The sequence below is a fragment of the Oxyura jamaicensis genome, chromosome 5 (genome assembly GCF_011077185.1).
Source record: "Oxyura jamaicensis isolate SHBP4307 breed ruddy duck chromosome 5, BPBGC_Ojam_1.0, whole genome shotgun sequence".
Classification (NCBI taxonomy): Eukaryota; Metazoa; Chordata; class Aves; order Anseriformes; family Anatidae; genus Oxyura; species Oxyura jamaicensis.
The window spans coordinates 40,476,179-40,496,106 of record NC_048897.1 but is presented as its reverse complement, the minus strand read 5'-3'; the positions used below and the strand labels follow the sequence as shown (position 1 = coordinate 40,496,106).

Below are 19,928 nucleotides of genomic sequence, written 5' to 3'. Positions count from 1 at the left end.
TTCATCATTTCATCTTCCCCCCCACCCCTTGTTTTACATCAGCACAGAAATCCTGGAAGTTTTAAGTCAAAGCTTTGCTTGAGTGTTTGAAAACTGGCTAAAGAGAACAGTTTTTAGACCCAAATTGTATCGACTTTGACAGAACATTTTCAAGCTTAAGAATACCACTGTAGGTGACTATATTACCTGCTTGATTTGGTTATTTTTTAAAGCCAAGAATAAATAGTTGTTAACAACTAATAGTCACACAGAGCTGACTGCAAGAAAATACTCTTATCTAGGAACAGCAGTTCCTTGCAAAGTGAAAAGGCAAAAATGAATTCTAGAGACTGCACAAAGATGAATTTCACAAAACAACAGGAGTTGCTGTTATCTTACCACCCTGTTGCCAAGTATGTACAGTTTTCATTTACTGTACAAGTTTTCAACTTTGTACAGAAACCAGCGATATATAACACGGGTTCCTCTCCCCTCCCCAGCAAGCTGGGCATAGGCTGGAACCCCTACCCTTGCCGATATAAAAAGCAATTTTTAAGCTTTGCATTATAGAAAAGAGTTACTCAAGTTTGTAAACTACTAAATATCTGAACTCAACTTGACAGTATTTTGAATCCCCAATTATTTCTGTATCCTCAAAGCAATTCTGTACACATTTATGCGTATTAAAATATATACAAATTTTATAAGCATTAATTTATAACAAAATGTATATCAATTTTCTTTCTTTATAGAAATATGTAGCGCTCCGCACTAAAATCTTGCAGTCCCATTAGTTTCTACAGAGCACCGTTTATTACCCAATCAAAAAGGAAGGCTTCATAAAAATCTGTCCATACAAACAACTCTCCTGTCCAAAATGATGTAAACTCCAACATGGAGTCACAGTATTTTCAGTCAAGTTCACATTACTACATCAAGTAATTTAGGATACTTATTAAAATATTTGACAAAATTTATACACAAATACATACCATTAAGACTTCGTATGCATCTAATGTCTAAATTTTTAAGTAGGCTATCATCTCGGAGGTCTAAGTCCTCAGGAATAGTTTGTAGCGCTAATCTTGCGAACAAAATATCAATCTTTAAAAAAAAAGAAATAAAACATTAGATAATTCATTTCTCTTCTGTAGAGTTCGGTTTGTAATCCATTTTCATCAAGTTTACTAGTAGTAAGAACAGTACACATTCTAATACAACTAATCTCTTTAAGCAATACACATGAACACCACTCACAGATGTTGAAGAATCATTTTAGACACTTCATTTATCTTATGGCTCCTTTTCCAAGATGATAAAATACATATTAAGATCAATACAGAACCAGCACATAAAAACTATGCCCATTGTTAATGCAAATAAAAACCTTTTAGGAAAAAACATCACTTCTAGCTCAGGAATGAAAAAATCAAAAACTTAAATGCATATATTACTACTAGCATCAGCAGAAAAATCTGAAATTTATGTGACAGGATCACCACATAAGTAAAACCTTTTTTTCCTGAGATCTAAGGTTTTCTTTACAGGAGAGAATAATTCCTGGTATCTTTTGCCTGGATTATGAAAGAAAAAAATCTTTCAATACAAACATCAGAAACTGTGGCCTAATAACACTTGCATATAAGAAGAATCCTTATCATAAATTTGTTCAAGACAAAAGAACTTTTTAATGCACTGTCAGCAATATGGTTTAAGTCTTGAGCCATAAACCTAAGCCATCACAGTCCATCATTTACAAATTACTACAATGGAGCAAAAATAGTACTACATCTTACAGGATAAAATCCTTTCATTCCCCTATTTTAGCTTGTATTTTGAATTTCAGGGAGAGAGGGAAAACAAGCGAACACTGGATTGAATGTAAATGATTAAAAAACATGCAAATAACAGACATACCAAAGAATGTCTATAATAACTTTCAGTATTTATTATGAATAACTGAGCTACGTAAACAGAAAACATTCTCCAGAGAAATGTTCCTAGTATACAACATAAACCTAATACATAGACAGTAATAAAGTAGCTGACAAATTAAAAGTCACAGGCTAGCTTACTGCATGCTAACACGTATCTCTGTGCATCTCTCTAATTTGAGAGTAAGTACATCTCTCTGGCAAAGTGTCATCTTACACAAACGTCAGTGAAAATACAAATAAGCAGGAATGATCAGGGTGAAGGAGGTGGTTCATCATCTTCCTGAGACTCAGAAATTACCAATACCCTAAGGATTGTTATAATTGCAAGGCTCAGATCCAACTGAGACAGGGAGAGAAGGAGCTCTCCAGTCTTGCATACAGTACTACACGTATAACTACTCTTCAAATTGCCTGTATCAGATAGCTAGCACAGGACTTCTTTCCCACAACAGGGATGTCCCTTTCCTATACCCACCACCTAGTGGTTAATATAATCCAGGTATGAATCTGAGAAACTGTGTATACGAGCAGTTCATGTTTTGTTTTTTTTTTTTTGTCTTATCACCAAGAAAAGATGACAGATTGACTGTAAAATGGTCTGAAAAAGATTTAATGAATATCTTTTGAAAGAAATGTTCCTGTTTTCCTAGCAACTTGTCCCAAAATAGTGAAAATGTTAAGCATGATTACCACTCCAAGCAAACAAATCCATCAGGCTACAGACAAATTGGACAGAAACAATAATTTTGGTCACATGTTAACAAAAACATTAAGAAATAGGGTGAAGTGGCTACCTAATTTCCCTTCATCGGTACATTTTTGAGATCCTTCTATAGTACAACATATTAAAACAAATCTGAATTTAAGGTTTGGGCAGTTAATCATTAACAGCCAAAAAAATATTGAAGCCACATTATGTATGAATATAATTTCTATTAAATATTAAGTCTTCAGTAGTGCTAATGCTGTACTCCACAGGTCAGTAAACTGATCAATACAAGAAGGTAAAAGAAAGAACAGTTCATGCAGCTTTAAGCAGATCAGGAAAGACTTATTTTAGTCTCAAAGTCTCACTTTAAATACACAACCAAGGACTGCTGTCAATCACTTGAATGTGAATTTACGATTGTCACTTTAATAGTATTTGTATTCATGAATATTAATTATGGAAATCCTGAAATCTTTGTTTTAACCATATTCTAACAAAATAAAATAAAAGATCTTTACCTCTATTCCATCAAAACAAAGTTTAATAACTGGGACAAAAGCTTCTTCAACAGCCTGGGGGAAAAAAGTTGTATTTTATTTTCAGTATAGAGAAGAACATTTACAAGCAATAGATAGGAGATCCGAACAATCATTACGAAACACTATTTATACAGATGCTTTTCCTCTGCTTTCAGTTTGATTTGTCAGCTGTCTTTCTCCACCAATGAGGATTTATGCAGTAAACACCGACCTACTATGTACTACAGCTGCCTAGATATAAATTATAACCCAAACTCATACCAGCCAGCTCTGATGGTGTTACCACAAGACCAAACCTTTTTTCCTCACTACACTGGTAAGACACTTTTTCCACCCCACAGCATCTCTACATATTCTAAAGCTAACCTATGGTAATTCTTATTCTAACAGGCATCTTATTTCTATTGTTTCTGCTGACAGTATTTTACAAGAAATGACAAGGAGACAACCATATTCACCTGATAACCAAGCATCTTTTCTTGCAGTCATTACAAAGTTTACTTGAACAAACAGTATCCATGCTGAAACTATGGAACTTGTTAACTATTCTGTAATCAGCTAGGAATACCACCTTCCCAAACTGAGCACCTGAACTAGATGCAGATCTGCAGAGCACTGCTTTCATAAAATCAAAGAACACTGTTTACTTCCCAATAACAAACATTAAGAACTTCCAGAGGCTAACACAATTCTAAGAGAACATTCCAGTTCTTAAAAGGAGAAGACAACTCCGCTCTCCATACAAACTTAGTCTACTAGTTGGCAGGACAGATCTTGAAGATTTAAAGTTCTTAAGTCTCTTAGACTCACTCACTAGAGTAACCATTAATAAAGTCAAGGTTGCATGAAGAAAACTTTCTAAGACCTAGCTGGACTGATTTAAAGTGTTAAGACTCTGACCTAAAAGTTATTGACATCAATGAAGAGCCACACCGTATAGCAAACATGTTGTGATCTCTCTTGCTGCTAAGCCAACTACAGTAGATTGAATTATTAAGAGTTTCTACCAAAGTTAATAGGAAATCTGAAAGGCAGAATCCTCTTGAGTATAGCATATGGATTTAAAGATTACTAAAAAAAGTGTTCAGATAGTAAAACATTCAGAACAGTAATTTCAGTGCATATAGTATTACCACCAGATGTTTGCACTAGACAGAGTTACTATGGGATGCATGGAGACAAATAATGCTGCAGAGGCACTTAAATTTATTTTAGGACAGAGCAGGACTAAACCAAAAAATGTTTAATATTCACCAGCAACTATCTTCATCTAAGAAAAAAATGCAGATTAGAATTTTTATTCCAAATTAACACTAAGATTAAAACTGATTCACGGAGGCTTGTCATTCATGAACACCAGAAAAAAAACTTCATCCTTCCATGTGATGAAAATCTCGCACAAGCATCTACAAAAATGTAACCTCCATGTTCAGATGCACAGCTGACAGCCAATATAAATCTGGTTAGTATATAAATCACCACTGTGATTGATAACGATGAAATTATAAAGTGTATTGTTGTGCTACTGTTTTTAAAGACTTCAACAAAAGTTAGCCTGAAAGGGATCAGGACCAAACACATTTGCACCTGCCTCCTGTTACACAGTACAAACAGAAATTTTACAACACTAATAAGGTGCTAGATTATTCTGCAATCCAGATTTTCAAACAACTGTATCTAGTAACAGGGAACAGAGAAGATTTGGAAGAATCTTTATTTCAACTGTGTTTATAGGTTTTGTTACAAGTTAACTAAAAATCCACTGCAAGCCTTAACAGCAAAGTTACTTATTTCAGGAATCTTGCACTTTTAATTTTTCAGCATCCTCACTTCAGCTGGTTGTATCAGGCCGTTCACATACCCTCAAATCTTTAACTTCTTCTTGTTGTTTCAGTTTTTCATAAAATGATGTGAAAAAATCACTTCTTTCAACATGTCTTGGTGCAACACATAGGGCATCAATATCAGCACCTGGAAGTGTTTATTAACACGAGCAGGTTACACACACTTTACACACACAAAACACCAGCAATAGCCAGAAGTTTTATGTATTTTTTTTTAAAAAAAAAAAACAGAACATTTCATTTATTTTCCTGTAGCAGCTCCCAAAGAAAATACACGAACTGCAAACAATTTAAAGAAAATACGTTCATGCCATTAAACACCCTGTATGCATGCATACATCCTTCAATTTTGTATTTGTAGTAACTTTCAAAGAACAAACCACAAGAAGCATGCAACTTTTTTTTAAAAACACTTCCAACTTTCTTGTCTGCTTCCCACCCCCAACAAGAACCAATATATTTTATTTAGAAAGAAGACTAGCAATGGCTGACAAAACTCTAACACCACCTCAAAAATACAGGAAGTTTTGTTACTTAAGCATGACATTTAGAGATATTAGCTCTGGCATGACATTTTTTATAATAAAAGTAAATTTTACCTTTTGTATGAACCCCTAGTCTATAGGATCCAAATGTAAAAATTTTTCCTCCAACATTTTCTATTACTGATTGTGGAAGATTCTAGATAGAGCAAATAAAATCGGTTATTTTGATCTTAGCAGATTATAACGACACACACAACTTATTACAAAAGGAAAGATATACCACAAAGTTTATGTTGTTCAAGATTAACACAGCTTTGGGCAGCAATTCACTCCTTATATCTATTACTTCTGATGAATAGCTTTTAAGGTGCAGTTACTACTGAAATAATCTTAGTAAAGACAGAAGTACTTTTGCCATTTGGGAACTGCTATCACTTCAATCTCAGTAACTTTGAGTAGTTCCACACTTTAGGAGCAGCAGCTTTAAGATATTATAGATGTTGAATACATTCCTCTTAATGCTCACATGCTTTATGCTGACTTAGAAATTGATGATAGATTCTAATTTGGAGCAGCAGAAACATACTATTTTCTGTATCAACGTTTATTGAATTACTCTCAGAGCCATCTGCAAGATCCTACATTCTTTAAAAAAAGTTGTTTTGAGGAGAGGTGTTTATTTTGTGATAAAATTATTTAGTTATATTTACTAGCATAAAGATACTTAAATTCCTGGATTTGCACCTTTAAAGAACTCTTGTCGTCATAGTACTGTGGCCAAAGACAGTTAGCATTTCAGAACAGGAAGTCTCTAGTGGTTAAAAAAAAATGGGAGGGGAAGGGAAAGACTAACCCAGCTTGGTTTCAGTAAAACTGAAACAAGATGTACTACAATCATTATTTCAGTAAAAGAAAATAGCGTTATAGGAAAAGAACTTCTAAAATTGGCATTAAAGAAAAAAGGCCAAGTATCATAAATCTGCAAGAAATCCATTTTAAGATCTATGATTGGTTCACAAAAGCAAGCCACATAAGCATACAAGTAACATAGGGGTACACAAATTTTGACAAAGTTGAGTTGTACTTCTACCTAGGTCAAGGAGGGAACAGCTGAAAATTACTGTTACAACTACCATGAACTTTTGGGCTATTTTCTTTCTTCTCTTTTCACAGTTTCTCTTTGACAAAGATTTACTTTAAAGTTACAATGTTGCCTGGAACCAAAAGGTTGTACTTGTTTTCCTAATTTGATCTCCAAACCTATGATTCATCATATTTACACCAGGAACAGGTACTGAAATTATTTTCCTACAGAAATCCTAGTCTGAGCAATTTCATGTAAAATACATCCATACCTTGCTTTCACTGATTTCCCGTATCCACTCCTTTACCAGGTTATTTAGTTTTCCCAAAATTAGAATCCTATTGATAAAACAGCAGAATCACAAACCATGAACTTAAGAGCAAACTAACATTATTTTTAAGACACTGATCATCATTACACAATGAATCAACTGGAACATTGTAGATCTAATTAGAGATCTACTCTTTATAAATAAACTGCAACAAAGTCACTCTCACAACATTCAAACTATTTTTTTTCTCTTCAAAGAGGGTGAAGAAATTTAAGCTGAGAAGAAATGAAAGCATGCAAGACCTACACACGTTTTAGGTAGATGGCTTCTACTCACTTTCAAAACCAAACTTTAATTGATCAAACACATGAAACTTGAAAGACCAGTAAGCAGTCGTACTGACAGAAAAAAAGCTCTAGAAAGCTTAAAAGTAACAAAAATCAAGAGCAAGGGCCACTAAAACAAATGCTTTTTAAAAAATGGCAAGCCAGACTCATAAAATTAAAGGCTACTTTAAGGCCTATGTTCTGAGGTACTCCTCTTAAGGGGAGAAGCTTAATATTTCACCAAGCTTTTTAAAAAAAAAACACCTGAAAGAACACAAACATGCTTGGGGTTCAGTAGTTAACTGCATGAATGCAGAGATATGAGAAAGCCACTTCTAGAGCATTTACTCACCTGCGTTGCAGTTCTTCTTCCTCTTCAAATACACCATAGGGTTTTAGGGTTTCGATTAATTTCTGGGTAAGCATGCAGTCAAACTCCTTGGGGGCAGCTAAACTGATAGGTGAGGTAATGCCATAATGCTTCTGTAGTTGCTGTGTTTGTGATCCCTGGGTTGTAACGGGACTAATAAAGGCAATTAGATAAAAGTTACTGACAAGAACAAATTTATTCTCAACCAAGTAGCAAACAATATACGCATAATAAAGGGGGGTGGGGGGGAGTTACGCCTACTGTTAGCAGCCACATCCCAGACCAATCTGTGTTAAGTAGGTGTTACGAAGGACAGTGTTATTTTTCTCCAACTCTGAATACTGATTGCAGGGTCACAAGTTGCTATGAAACATGATCTATATCAGCTGACTTCACACAGCAAATATTCACCTAAGGAGGCTCTAACATCTTTTGAGCAAGAGCATCATACTAGAAGTACTACAAGAAGCTAGCTTTAAGCTGACTTCTCGTCTGGCTACGATTACAGGATGATTTAGAGGAATTTATGACATCTCAACTTTGTTACAACACAAGATACAGCCTCAATTCATTGAATCATTGTGTGTTTTGGGTTTGAAGGGACCTTTAAAGACCATCTTTTCAAGCTACACAAGAGTTATGAGCCAAACCTCCAGCAGAAAGGCAGCACTCTCAATTCAACTCCTCATATTTCAAGGTTGTGAGACGACACAAGAGAAAGCAGAAGGGCTTCAACATAAACACTGAAGTGAAGGTATCATCTTGCTATAAGATCTAGGAACAGCTTTCCTAGATCAGCATCCTGGAAACACGAACAGCCATGCAGTTTTTCATAATGGCTATAGATTTGTTTGGGACAATCCCATTTAAATGCAGCCTTATTTTCAGAGCAGTTGGAGCTTTAAGGCTAGTAATTCTGAATATTTCAAAACAGAACTTGCTTCTCTGAAACATCCGTGTTTAGATTCTAATTATTACGTGCTATACTAACAGTTAAAAACTTTTTGACTCAATAGACATAGAATCATAAATGTTTGAAAAGACCTCCAGGATCATCTGGTCCAACCATCCCCCTACCACCAGCATTACCCACTAAACCATATCCCTAAGCACCATGTCAAAATACTTGCAAAAACAGTTGTTTAAAAACTATTAATATTACAGAAATAATCTTATCATCTCTAATAGCCAAATTTTAACTGTAAGAACACTCAGTGGTCTTCCTGCTTATATACTTCAGATGTAGAATATACTACTTAAATCTTTATTAAAATAGCTCCAAAGGTTACTTGCAGCATTAAATACTAGTTTTATATTGATATATTGTATTTACAACTTTCTTCTAAGTTATATATATATAATTCCCCCACCTGTTATTCTTGAAAGTAACAAATCACTGTTTAAGTCCACTGAAAATAACTTTCTCAGTAAAAGAATATGAAACAGACTTGTTACTTAATCAGTTCTTAGGAGACCAATGTTATAACCCCTCCTAAATACATCACAAGAAACATAACCATTATATCAACATCTATTAAAAAGCCTTTCCAACAACTAAAGCACTACCTTCAAGTTAAAGTAATGCTTGTGTGTTACATCTGCAGTACCTGTTATACTCTTGCTGCACAAACTCATTTTCACTCAACAGTATAAAGCTTGCATTTAATACCAAATGTACAAGTAACACTATAATAGTTTTAATTCAGATTAGACATTTGATACATCTTCCCCCAAATTCAATTATTCATTCTACTTAGGTAAAAGCTCTATTATCTATCAATTTGGTCTCCTTCAATTTTCATGAAGCCTAAAGAGATTGCTCTGTGTCAGTAATGCAGGCTGACCACTTCTGTGGAAGTCTTATCCTCAGCAAACATCCCATTCCCCTATATGTTACTGTATTATCAGTCCTTTATGCTTACACAGAAGGACTATTTCTATCACACTACAAATAATTTTTTTCAGCCTAATTAGCGCACAACTTAATTTTCATTTCCATAATAATCTGCAGTCATCAGCTGCTCAGGATCTTATTCTTCATGAGGACTGAATATTTGTAAGAGCATCTTTGCATAAAATTGACCAAAATGAACAAAAAGTAAGGTGTTTTTCCACAAGTTAAACTCAAAAATTATTTTGAGTTTTATAATTGGAGATCAAATACTCATTTACAACACAAGTTTCTCATCAAGCAGGTCCTAGCAAGATTGTCCCAGTAAAACTGTCTGTTAGTAAAAGAATAGAAAGGCAAAGCAGGAAAAAATACTAGAAACTGTACGTAAGTCAAACCCCAAGTAATCATGCCTGAGAACATTATTTGACCTGGCTTTCTTCAGCTAAAAGGCTTTAATCACCTAGTGCAGAACTTAGTAACAGCTGAACAAATCATATAGACCTTAGGACTTTGTGTAAAGTATTTTTGAAAAAAGACGTTAAGATGAATTATATAAAAACAGTAAACCATATTAAGGACGAGGGAAGCCACTACAGATTTCTCTCCTTTGGAAAAGAATCTTTCTAGGGATGTCGATACAAACAGTACCTTCAGCCACTAAGTTGCTACAAAAAAAGCAGTCATGAAACAGAAGTGTTCAACACATAATCATCCCTTGCATGCTATATCTTTTATTTCACAATGCAGTTAGGTTAATTTGAACTACAATTTCTCCCCTCTTCTGCCAACTGTTAATTTGAAAAAAAAAAATAAAAAATCAACTGCAACATTTGAAAACTAAGTTTTTTTGTTTGTTTGTTTGCAAACCAGTAAGCTAAAGCAGTAATATTTTAATTTTATTTGCCAAACTATTCCCTGGTAGATTCACCACATTTCACCCACCCATCCATAACTGTATCTAATTCAAAAGACACTACACTTCATTGAGAAGGCTGACAAAACCCAGCCTAGCAAAAACTGTTTCTAGATTGAAAAAAAAATCAACATCACTCTGATAAACCAATAAAGCAGATTCCTGAAATCACTAATGCTATTTACACCTACTGAAGTTAAGAAGTTAAGGCTTTTCCTAAACATATCAAATGGTATCAGGAAAGTGCGCCCCCCCGCCCCCCCCCCCCCTTTTTTAAAGTTACAGATTAAATGGTATTCAACTTAGAAAGTCTGTATTAAAATAATTTCAGGATACAATAAACTAATCAGTCTTATGCAACCCATATTCATCCATTTAAACAGCAGCAAATCTTCAAAATTACAACACAACATTTAAAGGCATAGCCTCTACCTCTCATGAAACCAAGAAATTTCAAATAAAGCATTTTGCTAGTGGCTTTATAAATGAAAAATAAATTATAATTGAAAAACAGACATTAGAATAAACTGCTTTTTTCTAACTTTAACGTTGTATTTACATGTTACATAGCCAAACAACGCTAGTGGTCTTAGATGTACTTTGGAAAAAAAAAAAAAAAAAAAAAAAAAAAAACAAAAAAAAAAAAAAAAACCATGAAGGTTATTCTAATATGTTCCCTCTTGAAAAGACAGAAGTTCCTTCCAGTTTTCACTTGTGCCGTGTCATGAAGTATCACTTTCAGAATCTCTTGGTTTAAACTACCGAATTAACTCAGAAGGAAAAGACAGGTAAGCATCACTGCTATCCTCCTGGCTGAAAGGACTAGGGCAGTTAAATCCCTCGGATGGGGGTGGGAAGGCTAGTCAAATCTGCTAGTCATTGAAGTTAAGCATTAACAAAAAGCAAAGAGTATTGAAATACAACAGAAAATCTCATCCCAACTACGCAGTCCTAACAAAAGCAGGGTAGATTAGGTAGACCTCGTCAGTGTCTGCAAGACAACTCAAACCATGCTTAGGGCTGCACTCACTTATTTTAAGAAGAGAAAACTTTTAAGATCATCGAGAAGAGCAATACACAGTTAGTTTCAGGCTCTGAGTCTCGGTAACCCCATATACACGCCGAAAAGACCTTGCTTTTGCATTACTATACATGTAAACTACCTGCCAAGAGCACAACACAAAACAAAGTTGTAGAAAAGGTCGTCGAGTTAAATTTAGCACGCCATTGTTCTTGCTTTGTTTTGACCTGAATGTTTGAAGAGTGCCCGCTCTTCAAACAGATTAAACATCCGCAAACTCGACAACTACAGTGGTTTTAAAGTGCTGTGATGCAACACCTCATAGTCAAACATGAATTAGTCCCAAACTCTCAGTGAAATGTACCTGTAACATATTTTTCCCCCCACTAACTGCCCTCACACACACACAGTTATATTATAGTCTACTAAGATTAAGCAGCATACACAGAAGACTTTTTTTTTCCTTCAGAACCCAAAGCTTTGGTGGGTTGAATCTTTGCATATAGTTATCGATAACTAGTGAATTAAAAATAACAGATCCTGGTAATATGGCCACGGCTAAAGCCTTTGTACAACAGAATTAAGGAGCGAAAGAAAAAATAAGAAGGGTGTAAGAGACTTTATATCTTTTGAAGATCATGTGACACCATGAAAACACATCCATGTTACTTGAAAATAGAGCAGACACGTGTGTGTATCTATACATACATAAAATACCATACCACACATTAACTAAGATGTCAGTAGCTTTCATTACTGTGCTATTACATCACCTTTAACACTAGAACCTTACTCCTTATACCACAGAAGAAACAAGAATCACGAAGTTTTTCCAAGCATGCTTCCCTCCCAAAACAAAATTAAAAAATTGATTTAAACGAGTTTTTTTTTTTTTTTAATCTCAACTGCTGGAATCATCTCAACACCACTTTCCTAGAGTTTGGGCAAACTGTCTTTTTTAGCACTTCTTCCACTGCCAGCATTCTACCACATTTCTACTGGTAACGCATTATCTGAATTAAGGCTGCACGATTCTTACTGCAAAGAGAACATAGCTGTGATCAGCATCACATTACCCAAACATCACTCTTGCAATCTGGAATCCTCCATGGAAATAAAAGGCAACAAGAACAACTGGAATCTTAAAAAACAATGCCTATTTTTTAACAAATTGTGACAGGACTGTGATCTATCCTGAAATAGGTCTTGAGTGATTAAAATCTATCTAAATGTGTGCTAAGTAATTCATTCACGCAAAAATCCCTTCCAGCTCTCAGCCATCACACCCTGCTTCTACCAGAAGTCATACAACCCCTTGCATATACTACTAAATCTAAGCTATGGATGAAGTTTGTCCAGACTGACACATGCAGTAAGCCAGCACTGATGAAGACATTTAGCAGCCTATGGTTTGTCTTTCTTAAAATAGTGTCAACAGCCCACAGGACATTATGAACACCTAATTTCAGTCAGCAGCTCTGCCTCATTCAGCCTTTTCCTCCAGGTATAAATACACAACTTAACGAATCTCAGTGACTGTCCTCTCTATTTGCCTCTACTGACCACACCAGTAAAATGCAGTTCTCCTACATAATACTGATGTGAGACACCTACACCGGAATCCTGGAGCAATACTGGCCATCCCACCATCTGTTCAAGCAACTGGAGTAAAATTCACAAGTTCTCCACTGTATCAGCTTTCAGAGTGTTTTGAGGGTTTTGTCTATTTTGAAGTTTTCTCCATCAAGGACTAACTGGTAATTTCAGATGAAAACTTCTGGCTTAATGCTAATAATCACTACACACAATTCTAGAAGTAAAGGAAAACTCTGAATGAAGTCTGTACAAATCAGTTACACAGGAACTTGCATTTTAAGTTAAGACAGCTGCCCTTCCTGGGCAGGGTTTTAATCTCTAGAAAAAAAAAAAAAAAAGCGTCTAAATTTCTGGTGTGGTATGTTCAAGAAACCTGAAACAGAATTGCCCATGAGATTTGGAGAAATGACAAGCAGCAGAATTATGGAAGAAGAGATGGCAACTACTGCAAAAGGAAGAGCATTCATATTCTGCTAACCTTTGACTCATTCCTAAGTTCCCTCTGGCTCTTCTGTTTGGGACAGTCTTTGTACAGAAGAATTGTAGAAACGGCATGTCCAGACACACACCCATCCACTGCATTCTTACTAACAACAATTTCAGAAGTTTCTCAAGTTTAAAAAGAAGAAACTTTTACTGAACTCTGCAGGCAGCACTTGAAGCAAACCTAGATTTATTGCTGTTCTGGGAACAAAATACTCCAAAGGCAGTCATTTAAGAAATTCAGTAAGGTTGAATCAGAAGATCACAGGAAGTACCAAGCAAAGAACTGGAAGTTGGATGAAATGTTTCAGTGTTAAGAGGTGAAAATTGCCACCCAAGTGAAATTTGCCTCCAAGGTGAAATTTGCTCAGCCCAAGGCAGCTGGGTTTCCAGCAGCCCCCCCCCCGTGTAAATTCAGCCTTTTTTCGAGAGACAGTACAAGACTGAAAGCTATCACAAAACCACGTATATTTGCCATGTGTTTCCCTCTGTACTACATCAAACTCATCTTCAGTAGAGGTTTTTACATTAAATTTCTTCTTGATAAACTATCACTGTCACTTATGGCAACTGTTCTTCTGAAGTCCAGTGCTCTGTAGTTAGTAGTAACTTAATTCCTTCAAAAATACAACCTATAAAAATCTTAGCTCTGTTCAGAAACACACTGTTTATTCAACTCCAATCACTGCAAACCATTTTAAATAGTCTCATACTTCTTCTGGCATAAAGCTGACAGTCACTTAAGTCAGCAAAACAATGATTTTGCATGTATCTAAACCAAAGGTCAGTAAAAGAAAACATTTTCACTTCTGAAGTAAGATTTCTCATAAGTTTGACTGTCTACAATAGACAGGGGAAAAAAAGATCACTAATGGCATTCCAAAACTGTTATATGCAAGTTACCAATACCACCAACACTTAAACTTTCATAGCACTTACGACATCAGCATCCAGGTTATCTGACTCTACGGACTTTTTCACTTCTGGGTAAAAAAGTAGCAGAGAATTCAGCAGATGCACAAGTTCAGCAGAAAAGCTTCAAGTGCACTAACATCAGCAGTTAAACAAGAAACAGATTCATATTGCTACTCCTCTGTTTGGAGGGTCAGAGAGGCCCAGGTTACATAAAGAGGCTGCACTATTCGTTCACATAAGCATAGCTACCGCTTCATGGTGTCAGTAGCCCTTCTGCAGAAGACCTAGCCCTACCTGAAACACAAAGAGCTGAGTGAGCTTTGTTCCTCCCTAGCAGCTTGGTTTAATAACGCTCAGGAACAAGTACTCTGTATCTAACAGTTCCCTAAAATATATCTCTATAACAGGAGAAATACTCATTTTTTTCCCAAAAAGTAGTTTGTTTTTTTTTTTTTTAACATAAAGTTAAAGAGTTTTTCTTGATGCAAAAGAGAACCGTGATAAACATTCATGTAAGTTTCTAGTATATATTTAGTATTTTTATTAAAGGGCTTTTGCAAAATGCCAGCTATTGGCATCACCGGAGCCTGAGTTTGCTTTCTTACTACTCAAGTGCCTTGCATGTAAATAATTTGCTCATTTTTTTTACTGTTTTGTACCATACTGCTAAGAGAATATTTATACACAGACAGTTCAGCGTGACCACTGTTGTACACTTCTTGAAAACTCTGATAGCTTTTGAAATACAGACTGATGACAGTTGCTGGTTGTGTGGGAGGTCAGCTCTGACTTGGCCTGTCAATAGCACACAGCACCCTAAAAAAAAGAAGTTTAAAGGATGTCTTGAAAGATGTTTGCTTGCCAACCTGAAAGCATGGCAGTGATAACGTGACCAGGGTTGGTTGTTCTACCCTTATTCGGAAGGTTATCATCCAGAAGTATAAAAGCATCAAGCAGAAAAAGATCCTGGAAAGAATTATCCAGACAAGGAACTTCCTATGACACCCCCCCTCTTTTTAAATACTCTAAACATCGAATACTCTTAAATTAAGTTAGAGGTATCTCTTCAGAAACTCTACAATTAACATTACCAGCATTGCAACTTACTAGCATTACAGTGTTTGTTTTGAAGTCTTGGTTGAATAATATGAAGCTGGTTGTTCCACAAACATACAGATGACAAAACAAATGAAAAACCCAAAAAAGCTTCTGTTTTTCTAGCTAAAATAAACTTTTTTGTATTAGTGCAGTTGCTAAGTAATGTTTATGCTGAAAATAGTAATGCATCACTACAGCTAAAACTACACTATGTTACTTAAGAGTTTCTTGTTAAGTTACCATAAACACCTACCTACTTTAAGAATAACAAGCAAATTGTCCCAAACTTTTCAAAGTTGAAGACCATTATTATGAAGAACACAATTTATTCATCAGAAGTAGCACAAACTTTGAATGCTGTTATGAAGCATTTGGAACTTACGTAGACACAACAAAATAAACTACAAATGAAAGCTGACAGAATAAGCACCCTCCCATTTTCCTGGAGCCAAAAAAAAAAAAAAAAGGCTAACTTCAAAGTCCATTTCTGGTAATTTTTCATTACCATAGTTTCTGGTAATTTTTCATTGCCACAATGAACATGTGCAAAGTTTATTTATAAATACATTGCATTCTTCTTACAAAAGCCTCGGAAACTACTTGGCATAGAAATTTTCCCTACTACATTCACCTACTATGTTGTTTTTGCCACAAACTCTTAAGCTTGTCCCACATTATCTGCACTGCGACTAACACAGCAGTATTTTAGATTCAATAAAACAAGCACACCAGGCAAGCTGGGCTATTCTTCACATGATGTCTGCATCTGTAAACCAACGGCGCACGTAGTAATTCTAGGTTCTTTGTATTTCCCTTTCAGTGTCCCCATGCTGTCTTCCCCCTCTTCCCCCTAAAGAGCTTAGCGTGTAAACATACCTTATTCCTAAAACCTACTTAACCACTACCCATCGCTAGTTCCCTCGACTTATTAAGGTGTAAATGAAATATTCATATCCCGAACTACGGAGCTAAGGAGGTTTGTATAACCCACCCGGAGCCGTCAAAACGTCAGCGAGAAAAAATAAAAACAGGAAGAGGTGGGGGAAAGGAAACCGGCGCAGAAACCAGGCCGGGGCTGCGTCTCCCTGCGCTCCCGCAGGCCGGCGGCAGGCCCCTGCCTTTGGGGGGCAGCCCCGGCGGCGGAGCGGCCGCTCGCAGGGGGCACGGCGGCTGGGCTGGGCGCTGCCGGCCAGGGGGCGCTGCCGGCCAGCGGCCTGGCGGCGAGGTGCCCGGGCGTTTCGGAGTCACCCGGCACCGGGGGGGTTCGGCAAGGGCAGCGGGCTCGGCTAGGATCGCCTCACAGCCGGCGCCTGAGGGAAAGCCCTCACATGGGGGAGGCTGCGCCGGCACTTTTGGGAGAGAAAAAAATACGTATATGATAAAATAAGCTCCACGTTTGGCGGCCGGGGCTAACCGCGCGCCTTTTACTCTGTGAGGGGCGCCTCGCAGCCGGCCCCGCCGTGAAGGGGCCGCCACAAGGCGCGGGCCGCCTCGGCACCCTCCCGGGATCCGGCACCCGCGGGGGGCGAAGGGGGCCCCGGGGCCGTGCGGCCTCGCACTGCGGCACCGGAGGGGGGCGGGAAGGGGTAACGGGGGCCGCGAGGCGCCCAGCCGGCGTCCGACTTACAACGGCATCGTCTCTCCGGCTCCTCCTCCTCCTCCTCCGCCGCCGCCGCCACCACCACCGCCGCGTCTTCCCCTTCTGCCTCCTCCTCTTGCTCCTCGTCCTCCCCCACCGCTGAGGCCGCCGCCGCCGCCTGGGGGCCGCTCACTCGTCCCGCCGGGCAGCCGAAGCCGCGAGCATGGCAGGGCCCGGGCCGCGGGCCGGCCGGGAGCACAGAGCCGCTGCTGGGCCCGGCCGCCGCCGCTTCACTTTCCTCTTCCCCTCCGGCCTTCTAACATGGCGCCCGGGCGCTACCACAGCGACGTTCTAGAACGGGGGGGGGCGCACGCAGCGCCGCGGCCACCCCCGCACGCCGCGCACGCTGACTCGCCCGCGCCTGCGCAACGCTGCGGCGCCGCCACAGGGCATGACGGGAGATGTAGTTCCGCCGCGTGGCGCCGCGCGCGGGTTTGAAAACAAAGCGGTAACGGCTCTGAGGCGGCGCATGCGCGCGGCGGGAAGGGGCGGGGCCGGCCGCTCGCGCTGCTGGCGGCGGGCATGGGCCCCGAGGGGGGCCGAGCGCGGCGTGGGGTCGCCAGGGAAACGGGACGGCGGGAGCGGACCCGGCCCTGTGAGGGCCGCTTGGGGCCCCCGCAGGCAGCCCCGGAGCCTGGGGGAGTTTCGGCTCAGGGCCAGGCCTGGGCCAGGGGGTTTGGTCCTGGTCAGCCGCTGCAGGCTGTGTTTTTGTTTGTTTTTGATTTTTTTCTCTTCACCCCCACGCGGAGCAGAGAGTTTACTTTCTAAGAGGTGTTTTGAAAGGTCTGCGGCAAGGAGACCACGCAGATTTCAACAACCTCACACTTCACCTATTTACTCAAAAAAAGCTTTTTCTTAGAAAAATACTTATATTACAGCAACTTCACCAAATAAAGGCCTATTTTATCTCATTTTTAGTGTCTTATTTTCATCTTTAGTCTGAAACAAGTAACACTCAACCTATAAATTTCTCTAAAATTACCAGTCATTGCATAACATGGACGGGCAGCATACAGGAACATGCCTAAGAAATGTTCCTTTAGAGTAGGAGATAGTAGTCCTGAACTCTGTTCAGGCTATCATCACGGCTTTGGCTGTATAACTGCATGAAAACAGCTTTAATAAGACTGTTTCTATGTAAAAAAACAGTAATATATCTGAATAAGCACCTCGGCACTTAATACATCTAAAATTTGAATACTATAACTGGTAAAAGAGGTGCAATATATTTTGTTATCACTATTTTTTTCAGTTCTTTCTCATTTTTCCTCTTTCTCCCAAGCAGTCCTTGGCTTTTTGTTTTGACAAAACCCTGCATTTGTTTTACACCCAATATGATACCAGTTTCCGCTCCCTCAGCATAGACATTGACACATTCTCTGAAAGGCACAGAAAATCGATAGAATAGAATGACATCAACAGCCTGGAAACTCCTCATTCTTCAAGAATCTATACAAACGTTTATCAAGTGAGAGTGATGAGAGTTACACCTACGTACACCGATTTGTATGGTACCAAAGAAGAAAGAAGAAAGAAGAAAAAAAAAAAAACAGGTTTTATGACATACGTATACTGGGAAATTGTTGAACTGGTCAGTCATCAGCACACAACAAGAAGACTGTGTTGCAAGTGTTTTGGACTCTTGATAGGTAATGGAGGCAATAAGAGAGCTCTCTGCTTCTATTATTTCTATTTTGTTTGAAGATGCCCTTTCTTCTAACTTTTGGAGAAAGAACAGATTGTGGCTCAGAGTTTGAAGTAGATACGTGAAATACAGATACACAAATGTATTAATTAATGTGTAGTGTATGATACATTTATAGAAGGAATATTAAAAACCCAACGCAACATACTAGCAGTGTGAGAAATAAAAATTTAGATTATATAATGAGCTTAAACAAAACTATGTTTATTTTTGTTCAAAAACTAAGTATTTTTATTGTAAGATGCATTAGCAATGTTCTCCCTTTCCATGCAACAGTTTCTACAGCTGTTAGGATTTAATGTTACCTCACTGTGTATCAGGATTGTTCCTGAAGAGATATTCCGCCTATAAAAAGAAGATTTCCAAAGTCATTTTCAAGTCTCCAACTTTAAAATTTATACCAAACAACAACAATGTAGTGGATAACATGGCTTTAAACAAAATCACATAAAGTGTTAAGTGGCTCTAAAAAGTAATCTCTGCCCATTATGTCAGAGAAACCTTTTCTTCACAAATACCACACATCTCGTTCTGCCTCTGTACCATTGACCCTACCAATATAATCGGCAAGAGAAGGAGTCATACATTATGACAGTATTTATTATTCCATGAAAAATCCTAGGGAGTACCCTAGGGCCTTATTTCTGGACCCAAAAGAGTAAATAATACAGATCTTACAATGTTACATGATTAGTAGGGAAGATCTCATGTTGCTACAGCTACACGTAACATTCAATCTAAGCTTTTACTTGGTTAATAACAATTTTTTTTTTTCTTCATTAAAACAGTGATTGCTTGTACTGCTTTTCTTACGCTCCATTTGCTAGGAAAGTTATTTATACAGTGATATGTGAAAGTTATATATACACAACTATAGCTTTATGGCACCTGAATTCCTGTCTGAATTCAATGTTGACTTGACTTTCAGCAGAAAGTTGAACTAAATAACTTATTGGAACTGGAATTATTCTGCGAATGTCTGGATTCACTTGTGAATTTATCTGTGTATTGTGTATTGTCTGAAGACATTACAGTAACATGCATCACTGTGCATAGAGTGATGTGTTAGAGTGATGCCCCTTTCTTCAGGTCTCTGGCACAGCAGAATGGGAAGGGTACC

General features: G+C 38.0%; 2 protein-coding genes across 6 annotated transcripts in view; both read right to left on the bottom strand.

Annotated features, from left to right (window-relative positions):
* PAPOLA (poly(A) polymerase alpha) overlaps positions 1-17,438 on the bottom strand; it is a 43,171-nt gene extending 25,733 nt beyond the window's left edge. For 2 of the 4 annotated variants that reach the window (XM_035328152.1, XM_035328151.1), the window contains exons 1-7: positions 17,092-17,436; positions 7,527-7,697; positions 6,849-6,915; positions 5,608-5,689; positions 5,026-5,135; positions 3,144-3,197; positions 972-1,083 (exon numbers count right to left, since the gene is read on the bottom strand). In XM_035328152.1, the coding sequence (XP_035184043.1) occupies positions 972-1,083; positions 3,144-3,197; positions 5,026-5,135; positions 5,608-5,689; positions 6,849-6,915; positions 7,527-7,697; positions 17,092-17,099 (604 nt within the window). In that variant the 5' untranslated portion in view covers positions 17,100-17,436. Of the gene's footprint in view, positions 1-971; positions 1,084-3,143; positions 3,198-5,025; positions 5,136-5,607; positions 5,690-6,848; positions 6,916-7,526; positions 7,698-17,091 lie in introns of all 4 variants that reach the window. The other 2 variants (XM_035328153.1, XM_035328150.1) reach the window with 2 other exon arrangements.
* Positions 17,439-19,015: 1,577 nt separating this feature from the next.
* AK7 (adenylate kinase 7) overlaps positions 19,016-19,928 on the bottom strand; it is a 22,640-nt gene continuing 21,727 nt past the window's right edge. For both annotated transcript variants that reach the window (XM_035328154.1, XM_035328155.1), the window contains one exon: positions 19,016-19,153. In XM_035328154.1, coding sequence (XP_035184045.1) covers positions 19,115-19,153 — 39 coding nt within the window. In that variant the 3' untranslated portion in view covers positions 19,016-19,114. The remainder of the gene's footprint in view (positions 19,154-19,928) is intronic.